Source organism: Ailuropoda melanoleuca, chromosome 9, assembly GCF_002007445.2.
Source record: "Ailuropoda melanoleuca isolate Jingjing chromosome 9, ASM200744v2, whole genome shotgun sequence".
NCBI lineage: Eukaryota > Metazoa > Chordata > Mammalia > Carnivora > Ursidae > Ailuropoda > Ailuropoda melanoleuca.
The window spans coordinates 26,916,986-26,938,514 of NC_048226.1; the positions used below are offsets into that span (position 1 = coordinate 26,916,986).

Consider the following 21,529-nt stretch of genomic DNA (forward strand, 5'->3'; position numbering starts at 1 on the left):
ACTGGAGGTTAGAGAATATAAACAATAGAGAATAATAATGAAAAATAATTAAAGTAAGAAGAAGAATTAGCATGACCAGTTCAGAGACATCACATTAGTTTCAGTACTTGCTCTTCTTTTTATGGATGCAGGGTTCAAAGTTTACAGAGAGAGAATAAACAGAACACAAACTGCCCAAATAAATCACAAATCATGGAAAGCTGGGGAAAAGGGGAAAGTGGGGGAGTTGACCTTCCTAAGAACCCAGGGCAATATACCCTGAGGGGCCACTGATGGGAGAGAGCTCTGCCACCTGGTCCCTGAAAATGGAACTAGGACTAGGACTTTAAGACATTCCTGTTCAGTTACAGTGAGGAGGTTTTTACAAACCAACCAAAGTGATTTCCATTCAAATTGCTGTGTCTAGGACTTACAGAAAGAGTGCCAAGGTGCAAAGGCTTGGCGAAGGCTTAGGGCCCAGCAGGCGGCAGCAGCCTAGAGGAAGAAGACACTCTTCTGTCTGGCTCCCCCAGGGCAGGTAGGAGACAGCCCTGGGCCACAATCAGAAAGACCAGCATTTCAATGTTCAGGAAGGTTCACTTATATTTTGTTACCTTAATCACTACCTTTAAGAAGCTTTAAAGAAAGATTGTTCACTATCATTTGCTTCTCAAAAATAGATTATAGGAGAAAACTATGAATAATTAAGCATATTAAGCAGTGTTCTCCACAGAAAGAGAACCAAAAGAATGTGTATGTAGGGAGAGGGAGACAAAGCAAGAGATGGAGAGAGAAGGCATTTATTTTAAGGAATGGGCTCATACAATTATAGAAGTGCAAGTCCAAACTCTGCAGGACAGACTGGCAGGCTCAAGACCCAGTTTTGTTACAATTTGAATCCAAAGGCAATCTGGAGGCAGAATTCCTTCTTCTTGGAGGAGGTCAGTCTTTTTGCTATTCAAGCTCTTCAACTGACTGGATAAAGCTCACCCACATTATGGAGAGTAATCTGCTTTACTCAAAGTCCATGGATTTAAATGTGAATCTCATCTAAAACACACCTTCAAAGAAATATCCAGAATAATATTTGACCAAATATCTGGGCACCATGGCCCAGCGAAGTGGATACATAACTATCACACTAAGAATCCCAATTAATCAAATACTACTTAAAAAGAGATATTGTATATGTTTTTGTGTGACATCAAAATTTTTTTCTATTTATAAAGAAGTACAATTTTAAGAGATTTCAGCTATGAAAACTTTCTAATAGAACACAAACACAAAAGTGGTCATTCAAATTTCCCTTGATAATCTATTGCATTTAAAGATACAGTGCAATCCCACAAGTTCATTTTTTCTTCTGTTTCTCTTGCCTTTGGAGATGTGTCATGAAAAAAGCTGCTGTGGCAGATGTCAAAGAGGTTGCTGCCTATGTTCTCCTCTGGGATTTTAATGGATTCCTGTCTCACATCGAGGTCTTTCATCCAATTGAAATTTATCTTTGTGTATGGTGTGAGAGAGTGGTCAAGATTCATTCTTTTGCATGTAGCTGTCCAATTTTCCCAGCACATTTATTGAAGAGACTTTTTTCCACTGGACATTTTTTCCTGCTTTGTCAAAGATTAATTGTCCAAAGAGCCGAGGGTCCATTTCTGGGTTATCTCTTCTGTTCCACTGTTCTATGTGTCTGTTTTTGTGCCAGTACCATGCTGTCTTGGTGATCACAGCTTTGTAGTATAGCTTGAAATCCGTCATTGTGATGCCCCCAGCTTTGTTTTTCCTTTTCAACAATTCCTTGGAGATTGAGGGCTTTTTCTGTTTCCATACAAATTTAAGGACTATTTGTTCCAGTNTTCCATACAAATTTAAGGACTATTTGTTCCAGTTCTTTGAAAAATGTCCTCGGTATTTTGATCGGGATAGCATTGAAAGTGTAGATTGCTCTGGGTAGCATGGACATTTTAACTATGTTAATTCTTCCGATCCATGAGCGTGGAATATTTTTCCATCTTTTTGTGTCTTCTTCAATGTTTTTCAAGAGTGATTTGTAGTTTCTACTATACAGATCCATTATGTCCCTGGTTAAGTTAATTCGAGATAATGTACGATTTTTGGTGCTACTGTAAATGGAATCAACTCCCTAATTTCTCTTTCTTCAGTCTCATTATTCGTGTCTATNGTATAGAAATGCAACTGATTTCTGAGCATTGATTTTGTATCCCACCACATTACTGAATTGCTCTATAACTTCTGGTAGTTTGGGGGTGGAGTCTTTTGGGTTTTCCATAAAGAGTATCGTGTCATCCGCGAAGATNGCAACTGATTTCTGGGCATTGATTTTGTATCCTGCCACCTTACTGAATTGTTCTATAACTTCTAATAGTTTGGGAGTGGATTCCTTTGGGTTTTCCATATAGAGTATCATGTCATCTGCAAAGAGAGACAGTTTGACTTCTTCTTTGCCGATTTGGATACCTTTGATCCCTTTTTGTCTTCTGATTGCTGTTGCAAGGACTTCTAGTACTATGTTGAATAATAGTGGCGAGAGTGGGCATCCTTATCATGTTCCTGATCTTAAGGGAAAGGCTTTCAGCTTTTCCCCATTGAGAATGACATTCGCTGTAGGTTTTTCCTAAATGGTTTTTATGAAATTGAAGAACGTACCCTCTATCCCTACACTCTGAAGGGTTTACANAGAAATGCAACTGATTTCTGGGCATTGATTTTGTATCCTGCCACCTTACTGAATTGTTCTATAACTTCTAATAGTTTGGGAGTGGATTCCTTTGGGTTTTCCATATAGAGTATCATGTCATCTGCAAAGAGAGACAGTTTGACTTCTTCTTTGCCGATTTGGATACCTTTGATCCCTTTTTGTCTTCTGATTGCTGTTGCAAGGACTTCTAGTACTATGTTGAATAATAGTGGCGAGAGTGGGCATCCTTGTCGTGTTCCTGATCTTAAGGGAAAGGCTTCCAGCTTTTCCCCATTGAGAATAATGCTTGCAGTAGGCTTTTCATAGATGGCTTTTATGAGATTGAGAAATGTACCCTCTATTCCTACACTCTGAAGGGTTTTAATCAGGAAAGGATGCTATATTTTGTCAAATGCTTTTTCTGCATCAATTGAGAGGATCATATGGTTCTTGACTCTTTTCTTGCTGATACGATCTATCACATNATGTACCCTCTATTCCTACACTCTGAAGGGTTTTAATCAGGAAAGGATGCTGTATTTTGTCAAATGCTTTTTCTGCATCAATTGAGAGGATCATATGGTTCTTGAGTCTTTTCTTGTTGATATGATGTATCACATTGATTGATTTGCGAGTGTTGAACCATGCTTGCATCCCAGGTATGAATCCCACTTGGTCATGATGGATAATCCTTTTAATGTACTGTTGGATCCTATTAGCTAGGACCTTGTTGAGAATTTTGGCATCCATACTCATCAGGGATATCGGTCTGTAATTCTCCTTTTTGATGGGGCCTTTGCCTGGTTTGGGGATCAAGGCNAATGAAACATGAGAGACTATGGACTATGAGAAACAAACTGAAGACTTCAGAGGGGAGGGGGTGGGGGAATGGGATAGACTGGTGATGGGTAGTAAGGAGGGCACGTATTGCATGGTGCACTGGGTGTTATACGCAACTAATGAAGCATCAAACTTTACATCAGAATCTGGGGATGTACTGTATGCTGATTAACATAATATAATAAAATTTTAAAAAAAAAGATGTGATCCATATATACAATGGAATATTACTCAGCCATTAAAAAGAACGATTTCACAACATTTGCTGCAACATGGACGGGACTGGAGAAGATAATGCTAAGCGAAATAAGTCAAGCAGAGAAAGACAATTATCATATGGCTTCACTCATTTATGGAACACAAGAAGTAGGCAGATCGGTAGAAGAAAGGGAAGAAGAAAGGGGGGGTAAACAGAAGAGGGAATGAACCATGATAGACTATGGACTCTGGGAAACAAACTGAGGGCTTCAGAGGGGAGGGGGGTGGGGGAATGGGAAAGGCTGGTGATGGGTATTAAGGAGGGCACGTATTGCAAGGTGCACTGGGTGTTATACACAAGTAATGAATCATGGAACTTTACATCAAAAACTAGGAGTGTACTGTATAGTTACTAACTTAATAAAAAATATTAAAAAATAGCTATAAAAAATATACAGTGCAATATCTATTATGTCTATCTCATTATTAGTAACATAATACATGTAACATGGCTGCCTTAAAAACAATTTAAAGGTTTTAGCAGCAGATTAAATACAAAGATGCCTGTGTTCATTTGATAGGAAAATTTAATTCTCGTGTGAAAGAGAAAAAGTGATCCATCAAATCAATAATATGATTTTAAAAGACAGAGAAATAAAATTAAGGAAGAATACTCAGCAAGCAGATAATAGAGTAAAAAAAGCTTAAAGTATCCACTTGAACGACACATAAAAGGGCACTTATCCTCAGTGTCCTATCCTTCCCCGGGGAATTGGTATGCCTCTAGTCAGCTTGAAGCTGAGAGTACACACTAACTCACAACACAAATTACTTATTGGATCCCTCCTGGGTGCCAGTACTCTGCCTGGGGGAGGTACCATGATGAAAAAAAAAACAGAGCCTGTCCTCAGGGTGAGGGGCATCAATGTCAAGGCACGGCAGGGTGAGGGGATGTGAACAAGGCACAGGGCCTTGGCACGTGATCTCAGGGACCTTCCCTGGAAGCTTCTTGAATCTCCCTGCTGACATTTTATTGGCTGTTCCACTTAGAATGTAAACTCCAGGAAAGCAGGGGCCATACCTGGCTCATTCACCACCACATCCTAGCACCTACAACCACCCTCACTGACAGAGGAGGACCCTGACAAGTTGGATGAGGCTGTGAATCAATGAGCAAATGAATGAATGACCCAGAGGCTACACAATTTTACCCCATCTCCCAGAAGAAGGGTGCTTTTCAAAGATGTTCTGAAGACTGCGGTGTGGAGAAGGATCTCAACAGCTGACATGGGGAACAAAGAGGAAGCTACAATTCCACAGCACTGCCCAGGATGATCCATGGCCCCAAGCAGCCCACCCACATTCCACAGGGCTACTGCAGTCTGCTCACTCATCTCTCTTTGACTAAATGTAGATGGGCTCAGGAGGAGTAAATCTACTGATTTCAAAGAAAGATAAACTAAAGTCAAGACAGAGACTGAGGGTTAGACTTTATGATACATTTTTGTACATTTCTCCTAAATTCTGGTATCATATCCTGGAAGACTTTAATTTTTATTTAAAATGAAGTGTATGTTTCATATATCCAAATATCATCTCCAGAAATATTCTAAAACTAGTAATAATACTGCTAAGAAGGAAAAAAAAGCTCAGGTGTCTGGAGAACAAGATTGGGAAGGAACTCACTCTCTACCGAAAATTCTGTCTAAGCTTTTGAATGCTATAATCTGGGCATCAGTATAAACATTTTTAATAAGATAAAAATGTTTAAAAGGTCTAACACTGAACTTAGAAAATAAATCTGTGACATAAAAGATTTGAATTCCTTCTTGCTGCACCTCCTCTAATCAAAAACAGGAGTTTCAGTCTCTCAGGCAGGCATGCCCCTTCACAAGCTGACTTATTTAACATGGTAGCATGGACAACATTCACTCTAGGTACTCAGCACAGGGGACTCAGAGGGACAAGAGAACTCATGAACAAACAGGACACTGACATTTCTGCCTGCATTTAAACACCACTATGAGAATCACAAACTATTAAGTAGCACAGACTGGGAGCCAGGTACTATCCTGTGCACACCATAATCAACTCAATGATCAACATCAACCCCATGGAGTAGTTATGTGTTTCACCAATCCCAAGATCCACCTTTCACAAAATTCAGCATGCCAAATGGGAGGCATCAGATTCATGGGCAGTGAATTCTCTCCTGGTGATAAATAACAGCACATCTTACTATTGAGGCATCTCAAGCTTGCTGAAATGCATTTCCTACCACCCGGGTGGTGCACAGAGCATATATCTCACCCAGAGCCCTGAGCTGCTAACGGCAGCATCACCCCACTGCAGGACCCAGGGTCTGTGTACCTCACCTCCTCATAGCAACTGCAAGGCCAGACACTAACATGCTGACCAGATTTGTGGGTGGATGAGACTATGGTGGAACTTTGGACGATTAAAAATATCTCAGACTTATTCAATGGAAAATAGCCAAATAGTACCTTGATATCAAATACCACTATAAGTACCCTTCACTGTGTATGTATATTTTCTTACCTCTGCAAGGAATTATTAACCATGCAGTTTATTAAATCTAGTGGTACTCCTATTCTGATTCATTTAAAAGGAATAATAAAGGCTTATACAATTTAATAAAATGGAAATCAAGAACCCCAGAAAATAAAAACTTCTCATACTTTAAATCATAGCCAGCCTTTTAAGGAGGAAAAAAAATATCTCTCAGAAATGAAAACACTGTGCACTGTTGGTGGCAATGTAAATTGGTACAGCCTCTGTGGAAAACAGCATGGAAGTTCCTCAAAAAAACTAAAAATAGAACTACCATATGATCCAGCAATCCCACTCCTGGGTGTATATCTGAAGGAAATGAACTAATTCAAACAAATATCTGTACCCACGCATTTCACTGCAGCATTATTCACAATAGCCAAGAAATGGAAACAACCTAAGAGTGTGTCAACAGATGAATGGATAAAGATGGGAGGGGTGTGCATACACACACACACACAATGGAATATTATCTCACCCATAAAAAAGGAAATCCTGCCATTTACAACAATGGATGATTAGAACATTATGCTAAGTGAAGTAAGTAAGAGAAAGACAAGCACTGTTATGATCCACTTATATGTAGAATCTAGAAAAGCCAAACTCATAGGGAATAGACTGGTGGTGGCCAGGGGCTGCAGGAGTAGGGGAAATGGGGAGATGTTAGTCAAAGGGTACAAACTTGCAATTAAAATAGGTATCAGTTCTGCGGATCTAACGTATACCATAGTGACAATGGTTAACAATAGAGTTTTGTATATTTGAAAGTCGCCAAGAGAATAAAGCTTAAGTAAAGCTTACACACACAAAAAAATAGTAATTATGTGATTGAGGTATTAAGCAACCTTAATGGGGTAATCATTTCACAATGTATGTGGGCATTCAAATCATCACACTGTACACCTTAAACTTAGACAATTTTAATATAGCAATTATATTTCAGTAAAGCTAAGAAAAAGAAAAAAATCTCTTAGGAAAAACTCTTAGAAACTGTTAAATTAGAAGCACCTTTACACATAGAATTCAAATTCACATAATCCAGGTGAACCCCTGCAGAAATCTGACTGACTGGATAATTCTGCTTAAAAACAGCTCTAATTCCATTCCCTGATGTGCTACCACAATGGCATACAACAGAGCATATAAGTTTTCTAAACCCTGGGTTTGTTTTCTCAAGGAGGGTCTAGTTAATCTGACTTTTCTAAACCTCCTACACGAGTTGTACTCATCAGGTAACCTGACATGACTACCACATGTTTAAGATTGTGAAAATATAAGATTATAGACTCACTCAAATTGAATTAATATAAAATTCTGACAAACTTTTTTATATCAACAAAAATTATGTTGTTCTATAGTGTATTAGCTTAAAAACAATATTCAGGTCTTTCATTAACTTAAAGACACTTGTCCCAATATTAAATTGATTTAATCAATAGCTAATCTGTGAACGCCTGAACAAATGCTAAGAGAGAATTCTAGGTCATCAGCCATCAAGCACAGGTTAATAAATACAAGCCCAAATATTTTTCTCTCAGATTGCTACTACAATGGCAGGATGCAAAAACAACTTTGCAACTCTTTTTTTTTTTAAGATTTATTTATTTATTTGAAAGAGTGAGGGAGAGAGACAGAGAGAGCACACGAGTGGGAACAGGGGCAGAAGGAGACAGATTCTCAAGCAGACTCCCTGCCTAGCGCTGAGTCTGATGCAGGGTTCGATCCCAGGACGCTGAGATATGACCTGAGACGAAATCAAGAATCAGCCACTTAACCGACTGAGTCACCCAAGCACTCCCAACTCTGCAACTCTTAATGAGCATGTTCTCTTTGTTCATTAAACATGTCTTATAATGTGGACTCCAGAGCTCTGCTAAAATGCTCTAACACCTACTTCCCACTTTTTTTTATCTGTGGTATAATAAAAATATATATTTGGTCTCAGAACTCCTAAAACCCTTGGAATTTACTGAGGATATGCATGTCTTTTGTTATTCTTAACAAACCCTTTTCCACCACACAGAGTTTATACTAATGAGCTGACTCAGGGTAGGGCCACTAGATACCCCCAGTGTGGGCTGGTCACTGAAAGGACCAGTGATTAGAGAGTAAGCGCTGTCAGCCCTACCTCCTGAACTCCAAGAACGGAGGTGGGCTGGAGATTAAATTATAGAAACTTTTTTAAACTATAAAACTGGGGAGTTTCCAGGGTGGTGGACACTCAGATGTGGTAAGGGAGTAGAGGGACCAAGATAGGGCTTAAAGCTCTAAGCCCCTTCCCCCATTCCTTGCTCTATGAATCTTTTCCATCTGCCTGTTCCTGAGTTATATCCTTTGTAATAACCCAATAAACACAAGTAAAGTGTTTTTCTGCATTCTGTGAGTGGTTCTAGAGAATTATTGAATCTGAGGGGAGTCATGGAACCCTTGAATTTGTAGTCAGCCAGGCAAAAGTGTGAGAAGTCTGGGAATCCCATTTGTGGCTGGTATCTAAAGTGAAGGCAGTCTTGTAGGACTGAGACCTTAATTCATAGGGCCTGCGCTAACTCTAATAATTAAGTGTCAGAACTGAACTGAATTGCTAGACACCCAGCTGGTGTAGGAGAATTACAGAACTGGTATGGAAAAACATGTATTTATGTCAGAAAAAAAAAACACTATCTGAATTAGAAGTTACTTAATTTGGATAAAAGTTGTAAGTAATATGGATGATTGAGATTAAACTGGAAAAATGTGGCAGAGAAATATAAGTATATATCCAAGATGATGAATGTTTCTATCAAGGAAAAAAGATAGCATTTTTGTCTTAACGAAAAATGTCTAGTTAAACCAGAACATGAAAGAAGCTGGTAAGGGCCAAGCAAGCAGATACACTAAAATGTACAAGAGTCCAGGGAAAGTGAACTTTATCGGCCTTGGTTTACAAAACCTGCAAAAATGTGTCAGAATTCACAAAGTTGATCAAGAAACAAAATTATGAGCCCTTTACTACCAGACTGGGTTTCCCCTCTGTAACCACTTTTCCATATCAGCCTGGAAAAGTCACAGTCCAGCCACTCTCTCTCAAGCCCAGGTCAGCCTCCCCAGAAGCTGTTTCAGACTCTAAATTCTGAACTAAAAAATCATCAAGGTGTTTTTACATCCCAAGTCTTTGGCACTTTCCAGATCACCAGAATAACAAACACGGGCTCCCACATCACAGAAATCATGATGAAATGCTCACAAACAGGAGGAAGGCTGAACATAAAATCAGGCAGAGTTGGGATGTTCCTTATTTCTTTATTAGCTCACCACTATCATTAAAGTTTCCCTATGCTCCAGGCAAAGAGCTACCAAATCAAAAAGAGAAAATTAAGGTGCCTAGATTAATTTCACATAAGTAGAATGTTATATAAACAAACACTCTACAGTTCCCATGACAGTAAGAGGCCCTAGAGATGCAACCATGCCTCAATGCCCTTGCTATGTTCTAACTCCCAGGGTGGTCAAGAACCAAATCTTCACACACAGCCATGAAGCCCATCCTGCCAAGAATTTTAGTCCTGTCCATTCTGATACTGTTGCTAAATATAATTAATTAACCAGAGCTTTATGTCTTATCTGCTCCTTCCAAAGTTGAAGGCCAAAATGGGTCTTCAACAAACAAGAACAAACACAGAGCCTCAGTGGAACTACCAATCCTACAGGGAACAGACTCCAGCAGAAGCTGACATCACCCCTTCCAGTAGACACGAGGCAGACTCCCAGAGGTGGGTTAAGCCTTCCATCAAGCACTCAAGATCCAAAGCAACAAGAATTAATTATGGAGGACAGAATAAAATTATGAGGGAAATCTAATTTGCTTTGGAATATGGTTGGGTTTTCCTAATAGTGTTATTTCCTAAGCCGCTCATGAGGAGGCTCTTTTCCTTTCCTCTATGTCTCTAACTCCCAATGCAATAGACTGCCTCTACAAACACGACACAGTCTTTGAAAAGCAAGCTTCATGAGCGGCACTTGGAAATGTGTTAGAAATGCAAATTCCCAGGCCCCATCACAACTCTAACGAATCAGAGACTCTGGAGGTGGTGCCAGCCATGGTTGTCTAACTAAGCCCTGCAAGTGATTCTAATGAACAACAAAGGTTGAGAACCCTCGGGCTAGGAATTCAAGATTTAATTCTTTGAGTTCCCACTGCAGAAGAGAGTCTTGATTAATTTTCCTAATATTCGTGGCCTTCCATGCAGTGGCTTTCAAACTTCAGGGTATAAACATGTCACGTGGGGAATGTGTCCACTGCACAAAGAGACACACTTCCCAGGATTTAGATGCAACAGGGCACTTGACAGAGTACACTTCACTCCAGTCTGGCACAACCCACTTCTGCTGCTTCCTGCTCCCTGCTCACTGCTCCGTCACCCCTGCATACCCACTGCCAGTTCTGCTTTCCACAGTCCTCCACTTGGAGGCCAGTGCCCACTTCTCCTGTAGGACCCCAAACACCACTGTCCCTGGAGCCCAGACCAGGTCTCTGTAACTGTTGCTCAAACTTCAATCAACACTCCACGCCTAAAATGCTCCCACCCTGCCTGTAGGTGACATCATGGGGTCTTTGTCCTCTGCTACACACGTTGGTATATGGATGCCTTTTTTTGCCCAAATAATCATGACTTATTATGGGAGAAAGTCCACATCTAATGCTTTTTTACAACCTCCAAAGAAAAGCTATAACACCAGCAGGAAAGCTGCCAATCAGCACAGAATATAATGGAAACATTCATGTTCCAAAAAGAAAAAAGAAAAAAAAATCAAAAAATTATCTCTGAGCTCTTAAAATTAAAACACATAAAGAGTACCAACTTACACCACACACATTCAAAAACCTCAAAACAATTACCATACTTATATACAATATGAAGTCATAAGCTCCATGGAACTATAAAACATTGATCCTGATGTCAATAAATGCATTTACAGTATAACAGAAATAGCAGTGAAACTTTCTCAAGAGGCCTGGCTTCAATTTCCAGCTCTCCCCCTGTTATCTGTGCAAACTGTGGCTTCTGTTTCTTGGTAGAGTTGAGGATTAAAGGAAATAATGAGAAAATACTTTCAAGAAAAGATATAGCAGCTAAGCAATGTACTGGGTAATATTACTTCACTATCTGCATAGACTGAATAGGTTTGTAATAAACGAAACACCTCATGCTTAAATTCTTCACACAAGGCCAGCCCTAGACAAAAATAAAAAATAAGCTTAGCATATCTTTTAGTAGCCTCTTTAGTTTTCCTTTTTTTATATACTATATTCCCTCCTATATCTTCCCTCAAAATAATAAATACAAACAACCCTAAATGGGGTGTTAATAAGAAACATTCACTTGAAAAAGTATAAGACTATAATCCAGTCTGTTTCTTGTGGGGCAGGCCCCAAAAAATAAACAAAAACATACTACCTGGGAGGCAGCTTTCTTTCCTCATCAGTAGGGCCAGTAAATTCTACATATGATTACAAAAGACAGTAAGAAAGCTTATCTCAGGTGAGGCAGAAATTATTAGAAGGCACTATTTCCCAGAAATAAACTATTAAAGGATTGAGCTTGACAACAATAAAAACCCATCGTAGGATGGTTGTTTATAGAAGAAAGAAACCGATCCTTTCCCAAAGAAAGTAATCTCTGAAAATACAGCAAAGAAAACTGTGTATCTAAGGAACTTTTACTCTAATCTGTACTTTCCTCACAATTAACTACAATACCACCAACATATAATGTACATAGTCTTCTAAATGGAATTTGGTATATATAAACCTATCTATGAAAAAAGTATTTTCTAACAATAAAAAGCACACATGATGCCACACCAAAAATAGAAACTTACTGAACACCCAAAAAATGACCCCAAAAAACTATTCAGTTGGAACTTACATAAAAAGAAATTACGCTTTGCTTTCTGATTTTCAAAAGAAGAAAGAAAAAAGACGCATCAAATATAGTAAGAAATATACTTTGAATTTTTCCACGTAAATAGTTTTTCTCAGAGCATCTTTCAGAACTACTGTTTCATGAAAAACATTTTGGGACACATCGTTTAATTCATTAACAATTACTGGAGGGCTAGGAAGAAGTAATGGAAAACTTTTTAAAACATACATAATGAACCAATGAAACTACTAAAACATTACTAAGTGGAAAAGGCCAGACACAAAAGAGGACACTACTACATGATTCCATTTACATGAAGTTCTAGAACAGGCAAAACTAATCAACAGTAAAGAAAGATCAGACCAGTGGTTGCCTCTGGAAAGTGGGGTCAGGGATGGGCCAGGAAGGGGCCCAAGGGAACTTTCTGAGTGAGATGTAATGTTGAAAGAGGTTTAGGTTACACAGGTTACATTTGTCAAAACTTGTGGAACAGTAAACTTAAAATATATGCATTTCATTACACATACATTTTACTTAAAGACAGAAAAACTAAACTCAAGTCAATCGAGTAAATGACATGCATGAAATGTCTAAGGGAGCTGGGTAAAATGCACCAAGAAGAAGAATGGAGATCCAGGAACCCCTGAGGTAAGTGAAAAGAAACACTTGTGGTAGGATCTGGGGGGGGAGTTTGCAACTGTTCACTATGTAGATATTTCAGTTGTTCTGGGTGTATGGAAATTTTACCAATGAAATATCAGGAAGAAAAGAGAAAAATCTACTAGATGCTATAACCAAAAAAATATACTAATGTTTTCCAGTGGATTTTCAAATGGATACTATATCCATTCTACAAAGAGAAAAAGAACTACTTTCTAAAGTAATATTTTTACCCACCTTCATGACTTTCAAATAGTGGGACCAACAAACTTCGACAAATCTCAAGAGGGGCTTTTCAGATTCTATAGGTCTGGGGTGGGTACAGGCATCCATTTCTTTTTAAAGGCTCAAGTTTCTCACTCATGGCCAAAATCAAGAGCAAATGAACTGTCACTGAAAGTCTTTGTGACTTTTCATAACAACAGGCCTAAACAAGAGTATTTACTGGTATTTCCCTGTGAAAAATACAAGATTAAATAAATAAAATAAGGCGCCAAGTCCAGTTCACAGGCCAAAGGCTTCCAAAAAGTGTTTTATATGTTGCCACAGGAGAGTGATATAGGAAAAAATTCAGGAATAATTGTTTCCACTCAATCTTAAAATAATCACTATTTATAGTTAGCCAAGACAAGATATATTACAAAACTTAAAAGAAGAAATATTAACTGGGAAGGACACCACAGTAAGGTAGCTTTGCAATGAAAAGACCTTCATTCACAAAGAGCAATGAAATCCAAGTAGCTCATAATGTTAACTACAATGTAGACAACATCTCCAAAGTGAAAACGAAATTTCAAAGAGTTAGGCTTAGACACTCCTATTTCTATTCCTATTGCACCTTCCAAAATTTCTATAAAATACAATTTATAAAGGTCTTTACGAAATGAAAACTATTAGTAAAAGGTCCTTACCTTTTCTAGGAGGAAGCTCTCCATTCTGGTTTAATTCTGTCCCTGTATATACAATTTCTCCATCTTTAACCATTTCATTCCACAAGCCACAGAGCCCATCTCTTGTGAATGCAAGCTGGTAATAATAAATAACATAAACTTACAGAATGATCATACAAGGCAATTCTTAAAGAACGGTATGATTAAAAAAATTTCATTTCCTCTCATTTTATTCAACCATCAACATTTAATAAAAATCGTCCCAAAAAATACAGTTAAAGGAAAAAAGGCACAGTGCATAATAGTATATAAATAATGCTAACTTCTGCATAAGATACAAAAAAAAAAGACACACACATGTGCTCTGGAAAGATAAACCAGAAACAAGTAATAATGATTACCTATGGAAAGACACCTGTGACAGGGGAACATGGGCAGCAGAAATGAATAAAAGCAAGATTTTGAGTAAACTTTATACATTTTTACTTCTATAACATATAAATGATTCTCATCTTCAAAAATGAAAATTAAATCATAAAAAAGAAAAATCTACAACTGGTAACAAACAAATTAACCTATGTTTATCATAAAGAAAAGTATTTCAGGGGACTTTTCAATTATACATCTTTAGGCAAATATACTCTAAGGGAAAAATACCTTAAACTTTACTCATTGGTCTTATTGATAATCATAGCATTGACATTAAAATCTTAAAACTATCTCATATATATTGTATGATACAGCAATGTTAATAAAATAAAACATACGTTTACAACATTTATGTTAGTGCTACTAGAAACAAGGTTTTAAGTGTAAAGGAGATAAAAATCAAGGACATTTTTAAGAAAAAACTGAATTGGAAATCTCAATACAAATTTATATTTGAATATAACTGCTTGGGAAGGAGCTAGAAAAATGACAGACACTGAGAACAATGAGTACCCCTAGCACCCAGACATCAGTCTTTAAGTCTCACTTCCCAGTAAACAAAACCTGGGCTCTTGGAGAAAAAAGGCTGATTCCAGGGTCAGGGCAAAGAAGATGAGCCTGAAACATTTTGTGTTTGCACCTCAAAAAAACTGTATAAGGCCTTATGGGGACAATTTTGAGCATCAAAATATAACTGCAGTGGACTGCAAAAGTAAATAAAAACATGAGTCCACAGTGATATTTATAGAAGAAAAACAAAAAACAAAAATGCTCTCACTTGTCAGTATTTAGGAGTCAGAAAGCTTCCCAGAGCAAGCAGCCAACAAGGGCAGGGGCACAGCAGACACCCAGAGACGGCATCCATTCTGAAAACTGCATGTGTAACAGAAGCCCTCTTATCAGAAACACAAAGCACTTTACACTAAAAAAGGCACATCTGTTTGGCCATCTTTTAACAAAAGGCCAGTACCTTTTCTTTATTTACAAGTCCACTAACTCGTTCCTTGTCATCATTCCAGCATGCACCACCCTTATGAAGCATCCACTATTTCCAGTCTCCATTTCTTTCCTTTTTTTTTTTAAAGATTTAATTTATTCATTTGAGAAAGAGAGAGCATGGGGGGGGGGGGGGGGGGGGGGGGGGGGGGGGGGGCGGGGAAGAGCAGACTCCCTGTTGAGTAGGTAGCCCAACACTGCACTCAATCCCAGGACCCCAGAATCATGACCTGAGCCAAAGGCACACACTTAACCTACTGAGCCACCCAGGCGCCCCTCCATTTCTTTAAATGTAACAAGAATTATGGGGCAATCTGTGAGCAATCTCAGTATAGAATTCTTCTAGACTATCAAGACATTTTCCCTAATCCTTTGTAGTTCTCTTTTACCTAACCTGTTCCAAGTAATTTTTTTAGCATCTCACTTTTATCCAAAGCATGTGTAGTAAGCAAAATTCTAACACAGTCCTCAACATCCTCATCCCCTGGTACACACATATCCTGTGTAATGCCCTCTGAGTGTGGGTAGGACCCATGAATAAGACGGGACATCACACCTGTGACCAGGTTTTGTCTCCATCTATGACAAAGGTGAAGGAACTTCTCATATATAATTAAAGTCCCACATCTGTTGATTTCTAGTTATCAAAAGGAAGATTATCCTGGGGGCCCTACTTAATCAGGTGAAAGCCCTTAAGAGTACGGGGCCATCTAGAACAGACATTCTCTACGGTCACGAAGAGGCAAGCTGCCATGAGCTACCTATGCAGAGGGGCAGCATCTAGAAGCCCATGACTCAGTTCCCCAACTGCAAGGAACTAAATTCTGACAAAGAGCACCCCAATGAGACCGCAGATGAGAGCACAGCATGGCCAACACCCTGACTGCATGCAGCCTTTTAGACCCAAAGCAGAGTAACCAGCTAAGCCTTGGCCAGACTCCTGACCCACAGAAACTGGGGAAGAGAATAAACATAAGCTGTTTTAAGCTGCTAAATTTATGGCCAGTACTTGTAACACAGCAACAGAAAACCAATTCAGCATCCAACTTAGTTTTCACAGAAGCAACAACTATCTTTCAGCACTCATATTTTATTTGTTCACCTCACTAACAAGATAACTGCCATAAACATATTTAGAACTAAAACGTATGACTCCTGATAAACGTATCAACTGGCAGGGGGAAAAATAAAAAGAGTGAGCCACAAACATTCAGCACCCCTTATGTTTTAATGAGGGAATGGAAAAGCTTGGCTCATTTGCCAAGGTAAGAGGAAGACTAATACTGCTGGGGTTCTGTCCAGCTTCCCCACAACTACATAAAGATGGGAGGCAAACAGGAGCCAGACTAAACAGCCCCATGTGTGCTGTCCTCTGGCAGTTACATGCCATCTTTATTTAGGTTGTCCAGGGAATAAATGATCATAACTTAAGGCATAACTCAATATCAGTGCAATGGCTGGAGACAGAGGAAGAAACTAGAAACAGAAAATAACTTAGGAGGCCTCTGCCAAGAGTCTCCCCAAAAAAGGATGACAGCCTAAGCCAAGATGAGGAAAGTACTTAAGACATTTCAGATTAAATGAGACAGATGAAATGTGAAAAGTGAAAAGGAGGTAGGGAACAGAATCAGATGAAAGAGAACTAGCTCAGTGTTAACCACTAAGATTTGCACTAAGTATGAACAAGAGCATGGAGATCTTCTCCCCACGCACACATGCATACACTCATAATGCACAGCCACATATGTACATACATACGTGTACACACACACACACACACACACACACAGAGCAAATACAAATACAGAACTTAACAGAGTGTCAGGACTAAAGATTTAAATCTGGGAGTCATCAGCAAATGGGATATAGACCACAACATGGAGGAAATGCCAACACCCAAAGAGAGAGAGTAACCAACATCCTCAAACCTGACTGCACATTGGGATTACCCACAAGGTGCATCAGTGTTTTTGGATGCAGCCCCGGTTGAATAACATTGGTGTTTAGAGCTATAAAAAAGATAAAGAAACATGAATTAAAGAATAAGCAAAGGAAGAAGCCCAGTCTATGTGGAAACAGGAATTGTTACTACCATGTCAAGAGGAAGAAAAGTAGGGCAAAAGCTGTGTGGAAGGTGGAAACTGGGTATCTGAAGGGACACATACTGTAGAAGCCTCCTAGGAACTGAGGACACAAAATGTAAATGAGCCATGGACCTGAGTAACCATCATTTAAAGCACAACGGTCTGGACATCTTAAAGGATCTGAGGAAAAAGGAACATTACTAAGGCAACAAAGCAAGCTTCCCTGGAGGAGGGCATGAAAGAGCTAGGCTGTGGAAGGCAAAAATGAAGCCCAGGGGAAATCTTTCCAGGGCACTGGAAGGAAAGCACAGGATCCCAAAAAGAAAGCCAGGAAATCAAAAATAATCACAGCATTGTAAGAACAGCCTGTACAGGAAATAAAAATTACCAATCTGTCAATTTAAGAGTATCTGTACAACTGTCTATTATTAGCTTGTCTTCATTAATCGCTAACTTACATAAAAAAGAACCCAATGGGCGATGATAAGGTTTTAAATTTTAACTGTTTTTGGACAGAATCCAGATGCTTCTAATTAGTTTACTTGGTCTTAGGTTCCTTTTCCAATTTGTTCTCACATTCTTACTTTACACCTCTAAAATGACATAAGCAGGTAAAGTCATTTTCACCCTGAAAAGCAGACAGTAAGAGGGATATTAACAGGCCCAGTTCTAAGGGACAGTAAACAGAAACTCAGAGGCTCAATTATTTGAGCAGGATCACACACCCTGAGGCTATGAGAAGTAGAATTTGGGAAAAGGCCTAACTCCCAAGCTTGTTCTCCTCTCACCAACACCACAACATGCACTCACACATGCAGGAAAGGGGCCTGGGAGAGCCAGTGAATCCCCCACATTGGTGCTACTGACACTTGCACACTAAACAGGATTGGGCAAGCCAACCCTTAAAGTATCTACTAAAATGACTACTTCAGGGGGTGCCTGGCTGGCTGAGTCAGTAGTGTGTGCAACTCTTGATCTCAGGGTTTTAAGTTCAAGCCCCATGTTGGATGTAGAAATCACTTAAAAATAAAATCTTTAAAAAAATAAATAAAATGACTACTTCATGGGGCGTCTGGGTGGCTCACTCGTTAAGCGTCTGCCTTCAGCTCAGGTCATGATTCCGGAGTCCTGGGATCGAGCCCCATATCGGGCTCCCTGCTCAGCAGGAAGCCTGCTTCTCCCACTCCCACTACCCCTCCTTGTGTTTCCTCTCTCACTGTCTCTCTCTCTCTGTCAAATAAAATCTTCTAATAAATAAATGACTACTTCAGAACTGTATGATTATGTAATAGAATCCAAAACAGAATATACCAAATGGTTAAATGACATTTTGATTAACTTATTGGTTAGAAAATGTTTATTTTACTTATCTTTAAAACACGTCTGATATGTAATCTGTTCAAATACCTGCAGATACTAAAGTAAAGGTATCTGGCTTTTTTTCCTAGCCTTGCAGAAAAATACTTACTAAGCACCTATTAAACAGAGGACAACATATCAATTCCAAAAAAACTTTAAGAACAGGTTTCTTAAGCAACTTGGGAGGTCAGACAGAAACAAAAAGTACCTCTGTTTTAAGAATAGCAAGCTTAAGCCCCAAGGGGAGTATAGCCCAAAGAACCTAAGACTGCTTTCCTGAGAGGTACCTGCCAATTCTGTGAGTGGGGCTAAGACCAAGAACCGAGCAGAGCTGCTGAGAGACAGGCTTGAGCCAGGGTCCTCATGGGGGAAAGGCCTGTTAAACACACCATGCTTTGAATGAAACTTCGAAGGGCCACACACACCAGAAGTAGGTAGGGGTGAGGTAGAAGTAAATGGCCTTCCTAGGGAAGGAGCCCAGTTTTGAATCATCTCAGCCCACAACGGTGCTGCAGTGACCTGGGACTGCTAGTGCTGTTTGACTGGTAGATCCCCTCCAGAGGAGGAAATTGTCACCCCGAGCCTCAAATGATCAAAATAATTTTTCATAGATAGTATCTGAAACTCGAACAAAAATAATAATGGATACAGCAAGATAGTGTGACAGAAAATTTTTTTAAAATATAGAAGACAACAGAAACAGATCAAGAGTGGATGCAGAAAACAGAAATATAGACATAGATGCTCCCAAAAAGGAGAGCCTAAGCAATGGATTTACTTGGCAGATGCCAGTTCAGAGCAGTGGGAGGCAGGGGAAGGGGGACAAGGGAACACATGAAGCACAAGACACAACATGTCACCACATGGGTAAGCAAACTAAGGCCTAGCCCACAGGCCAAATCTGGCCCACCACCCGACTTCATATGGCCTCTGAGTTAAGAATGGCTGTTCCAGGGGCACGTGGGTGGCACAGCGGTTGGGCATCTGCCTTCGGCTCAGGGCGTGATCCCGGCGTTATGGGATCGAGCCCCACGTCAGGCTCTTCCTCTATGGGCCTGCTTCTTCCTCTCCCACTCCCCCTGCTTTGTGTTCCCTCTCTCGCTGGCTGTCTCTATCTCTGTCGAATAAAGAAATTAAAAAATCTTTAAAAAAAAAAAAAAAAGAATGGTTGTTCCATTTTTCAATGGTTGAAAAATAAGCAAGGAAAATACTTTGTGACATATGAAAATGATGACATTCAAATTTCAGTATCTATAAAGCTTTATTGGAACCCAGACACAGTTGTTTATGTATTATCTGTGGCATGACAGTAGTTGTTACAAAGAACATATGGCTCACAGAAATAGTTACTATCTAGCTCTTTACAGAAAAAGTTTGCTGATTCCTATGTTACTGCACTGGCCCCTACTCCACAGTGAACAGGAGATACAGCAAGTTGTCCACTAGGCACATTCACCAGGCATGTGGGACTCTTCTACAAGTTTTGTTAAGAAGAAATCACGGAACAGTCCAAGGAGGGAAGAAAAAGAAAAGAATTAAAATACCAGTTCCTTTATCTGTCCTTGCCAAGAGATGAATGTTCAGTCCTTGGGGAGCTAACTCTTCCTCTGCCAGCACCTTGTAGGCTATGTCACTGGCTCTATGGTAGGCAACTAGGAAGCCATAACCCTCACCCTGTTGTGTGACATTACACCCAAGATCAAAGTGGAAGGGTCACCCATGGGCATGCTGGGTGTCAACTCAGAGGGAAGGGGAGACAGTCAAAGAAACTAGAACATGGTAGGTAAACAAAACGCCAAAACACTTGAAACTAAACATTTAAAATAGATGCATCTTACTAAATACACTTCAATAAAATTCACTTAAACAAAACAATGGAGGGGCACCTGGGTGGCTCAGTGGTTAAGCGTCTACCTTTGGCTCAGGGAGTGACCCCAGGGTCCTAGGATCAAGCCCCGCATCGGGCTCCCTGTTCCACTGGGAGCCTGCTTCTTCCTCTCCCACTCCCCCTGCTTGTGTTCCCTCTCTCGCTGGCTGTCTCTCCGTCAAATAAATAAATAAAATCTTTAAAAATAAATAAATAAACAAAACCATGGATATTCTAGAACCAAAAAACACATTCTCTATAATTAAGAACTCTGAATAAGATTAAAAGCAGATTAGGAAGGCCTGTGCTTCTTCTGTCTATGAAGGATTAACTTCTTTAGGAACTACCTCTCCTCTATAATCAACTAGACAATCAGACAAAATATATCAAACGGCCCGGAGCTATGATCCCTAAGAAGGGCAACAAATGAAGCCCTACAACTGCCCAAGCTTACTGCCTAGAAGCAGCTTCCAGGATGCAGCAAGGGAAAGGGGAACCCAAATAGAGCCCAGATATCTTGCTGAGTTGAGGAGACAGATCAGCTATGAGTAAAAGGAAAATAATACAGGTGAAGGGGATCTGCAGAGAAAGAGTGAACTCTAGAGATGGGCAGAGGGGACCCCTTGAGTCTAGGGCTGAATACTGATTTAGGCATGGGTTGAGAAAACTGCCAAGGCTGGGGAAAGAAGCACTAGAAAGGAGAAGGCAGAATTCCCATGAGTACCAGTCTGAGAAAAGCTTGTGTTTCCACCAACCAGAATGAAAAAGATCTCCTATCACACCAAACGCATGGAAGAGTTCTAAGAAGGATAATGCCTTAGTAAGGCAGATAAATTAGTACATGACTAGAGATTGTGCTAGATCAGCCTGAACAAACCTGAGGATCAAGGTTTAAAAAAGTTAAATTGATCCCAACTAACTTACATGACTGCCAGACAAAACTAATGCTCTTTAAAGAAATAAAAAATCCAGCACAGAACAACATATTTACAATGTCCAACATTCAATAAAAAATTACCTGGCATGCAAACACACCCCATGACCAGACCAATCAA

General features: G+C 39.6%; 1 protein-coding gene across 5 annotated transcripts in view; it reads right to left on the reverse strand.

Moving 5' to 3' along the window:
- Window positions 1–21,529, reverse strand: part of HERC2 (HECT and RLD domain containing E3 ubiquitin protein ligase 2) — a 234,929-nt gene that overhangs the window by 208,367 nt on the left and 5,033 nt on the right. For all 5 annotated transcript variants that reach the window (XR_004627758.1, XM_019809923.2, XM_019809922.2 and 2 more), the window contains exon 3: window positions 13,761–13,875. Coding sequence is in view for 4 of the 5 variants with exons in the window: in XM_019809923.2 (XP_019665482.1) it covers window positions 13,761–13,875 (115 nt within the window). In the remaining variant the exon portion in view is untranslated. The remainder of the gene's footprint in view (window positions 1–13,760; window positions 13,876–21,529) is intronic.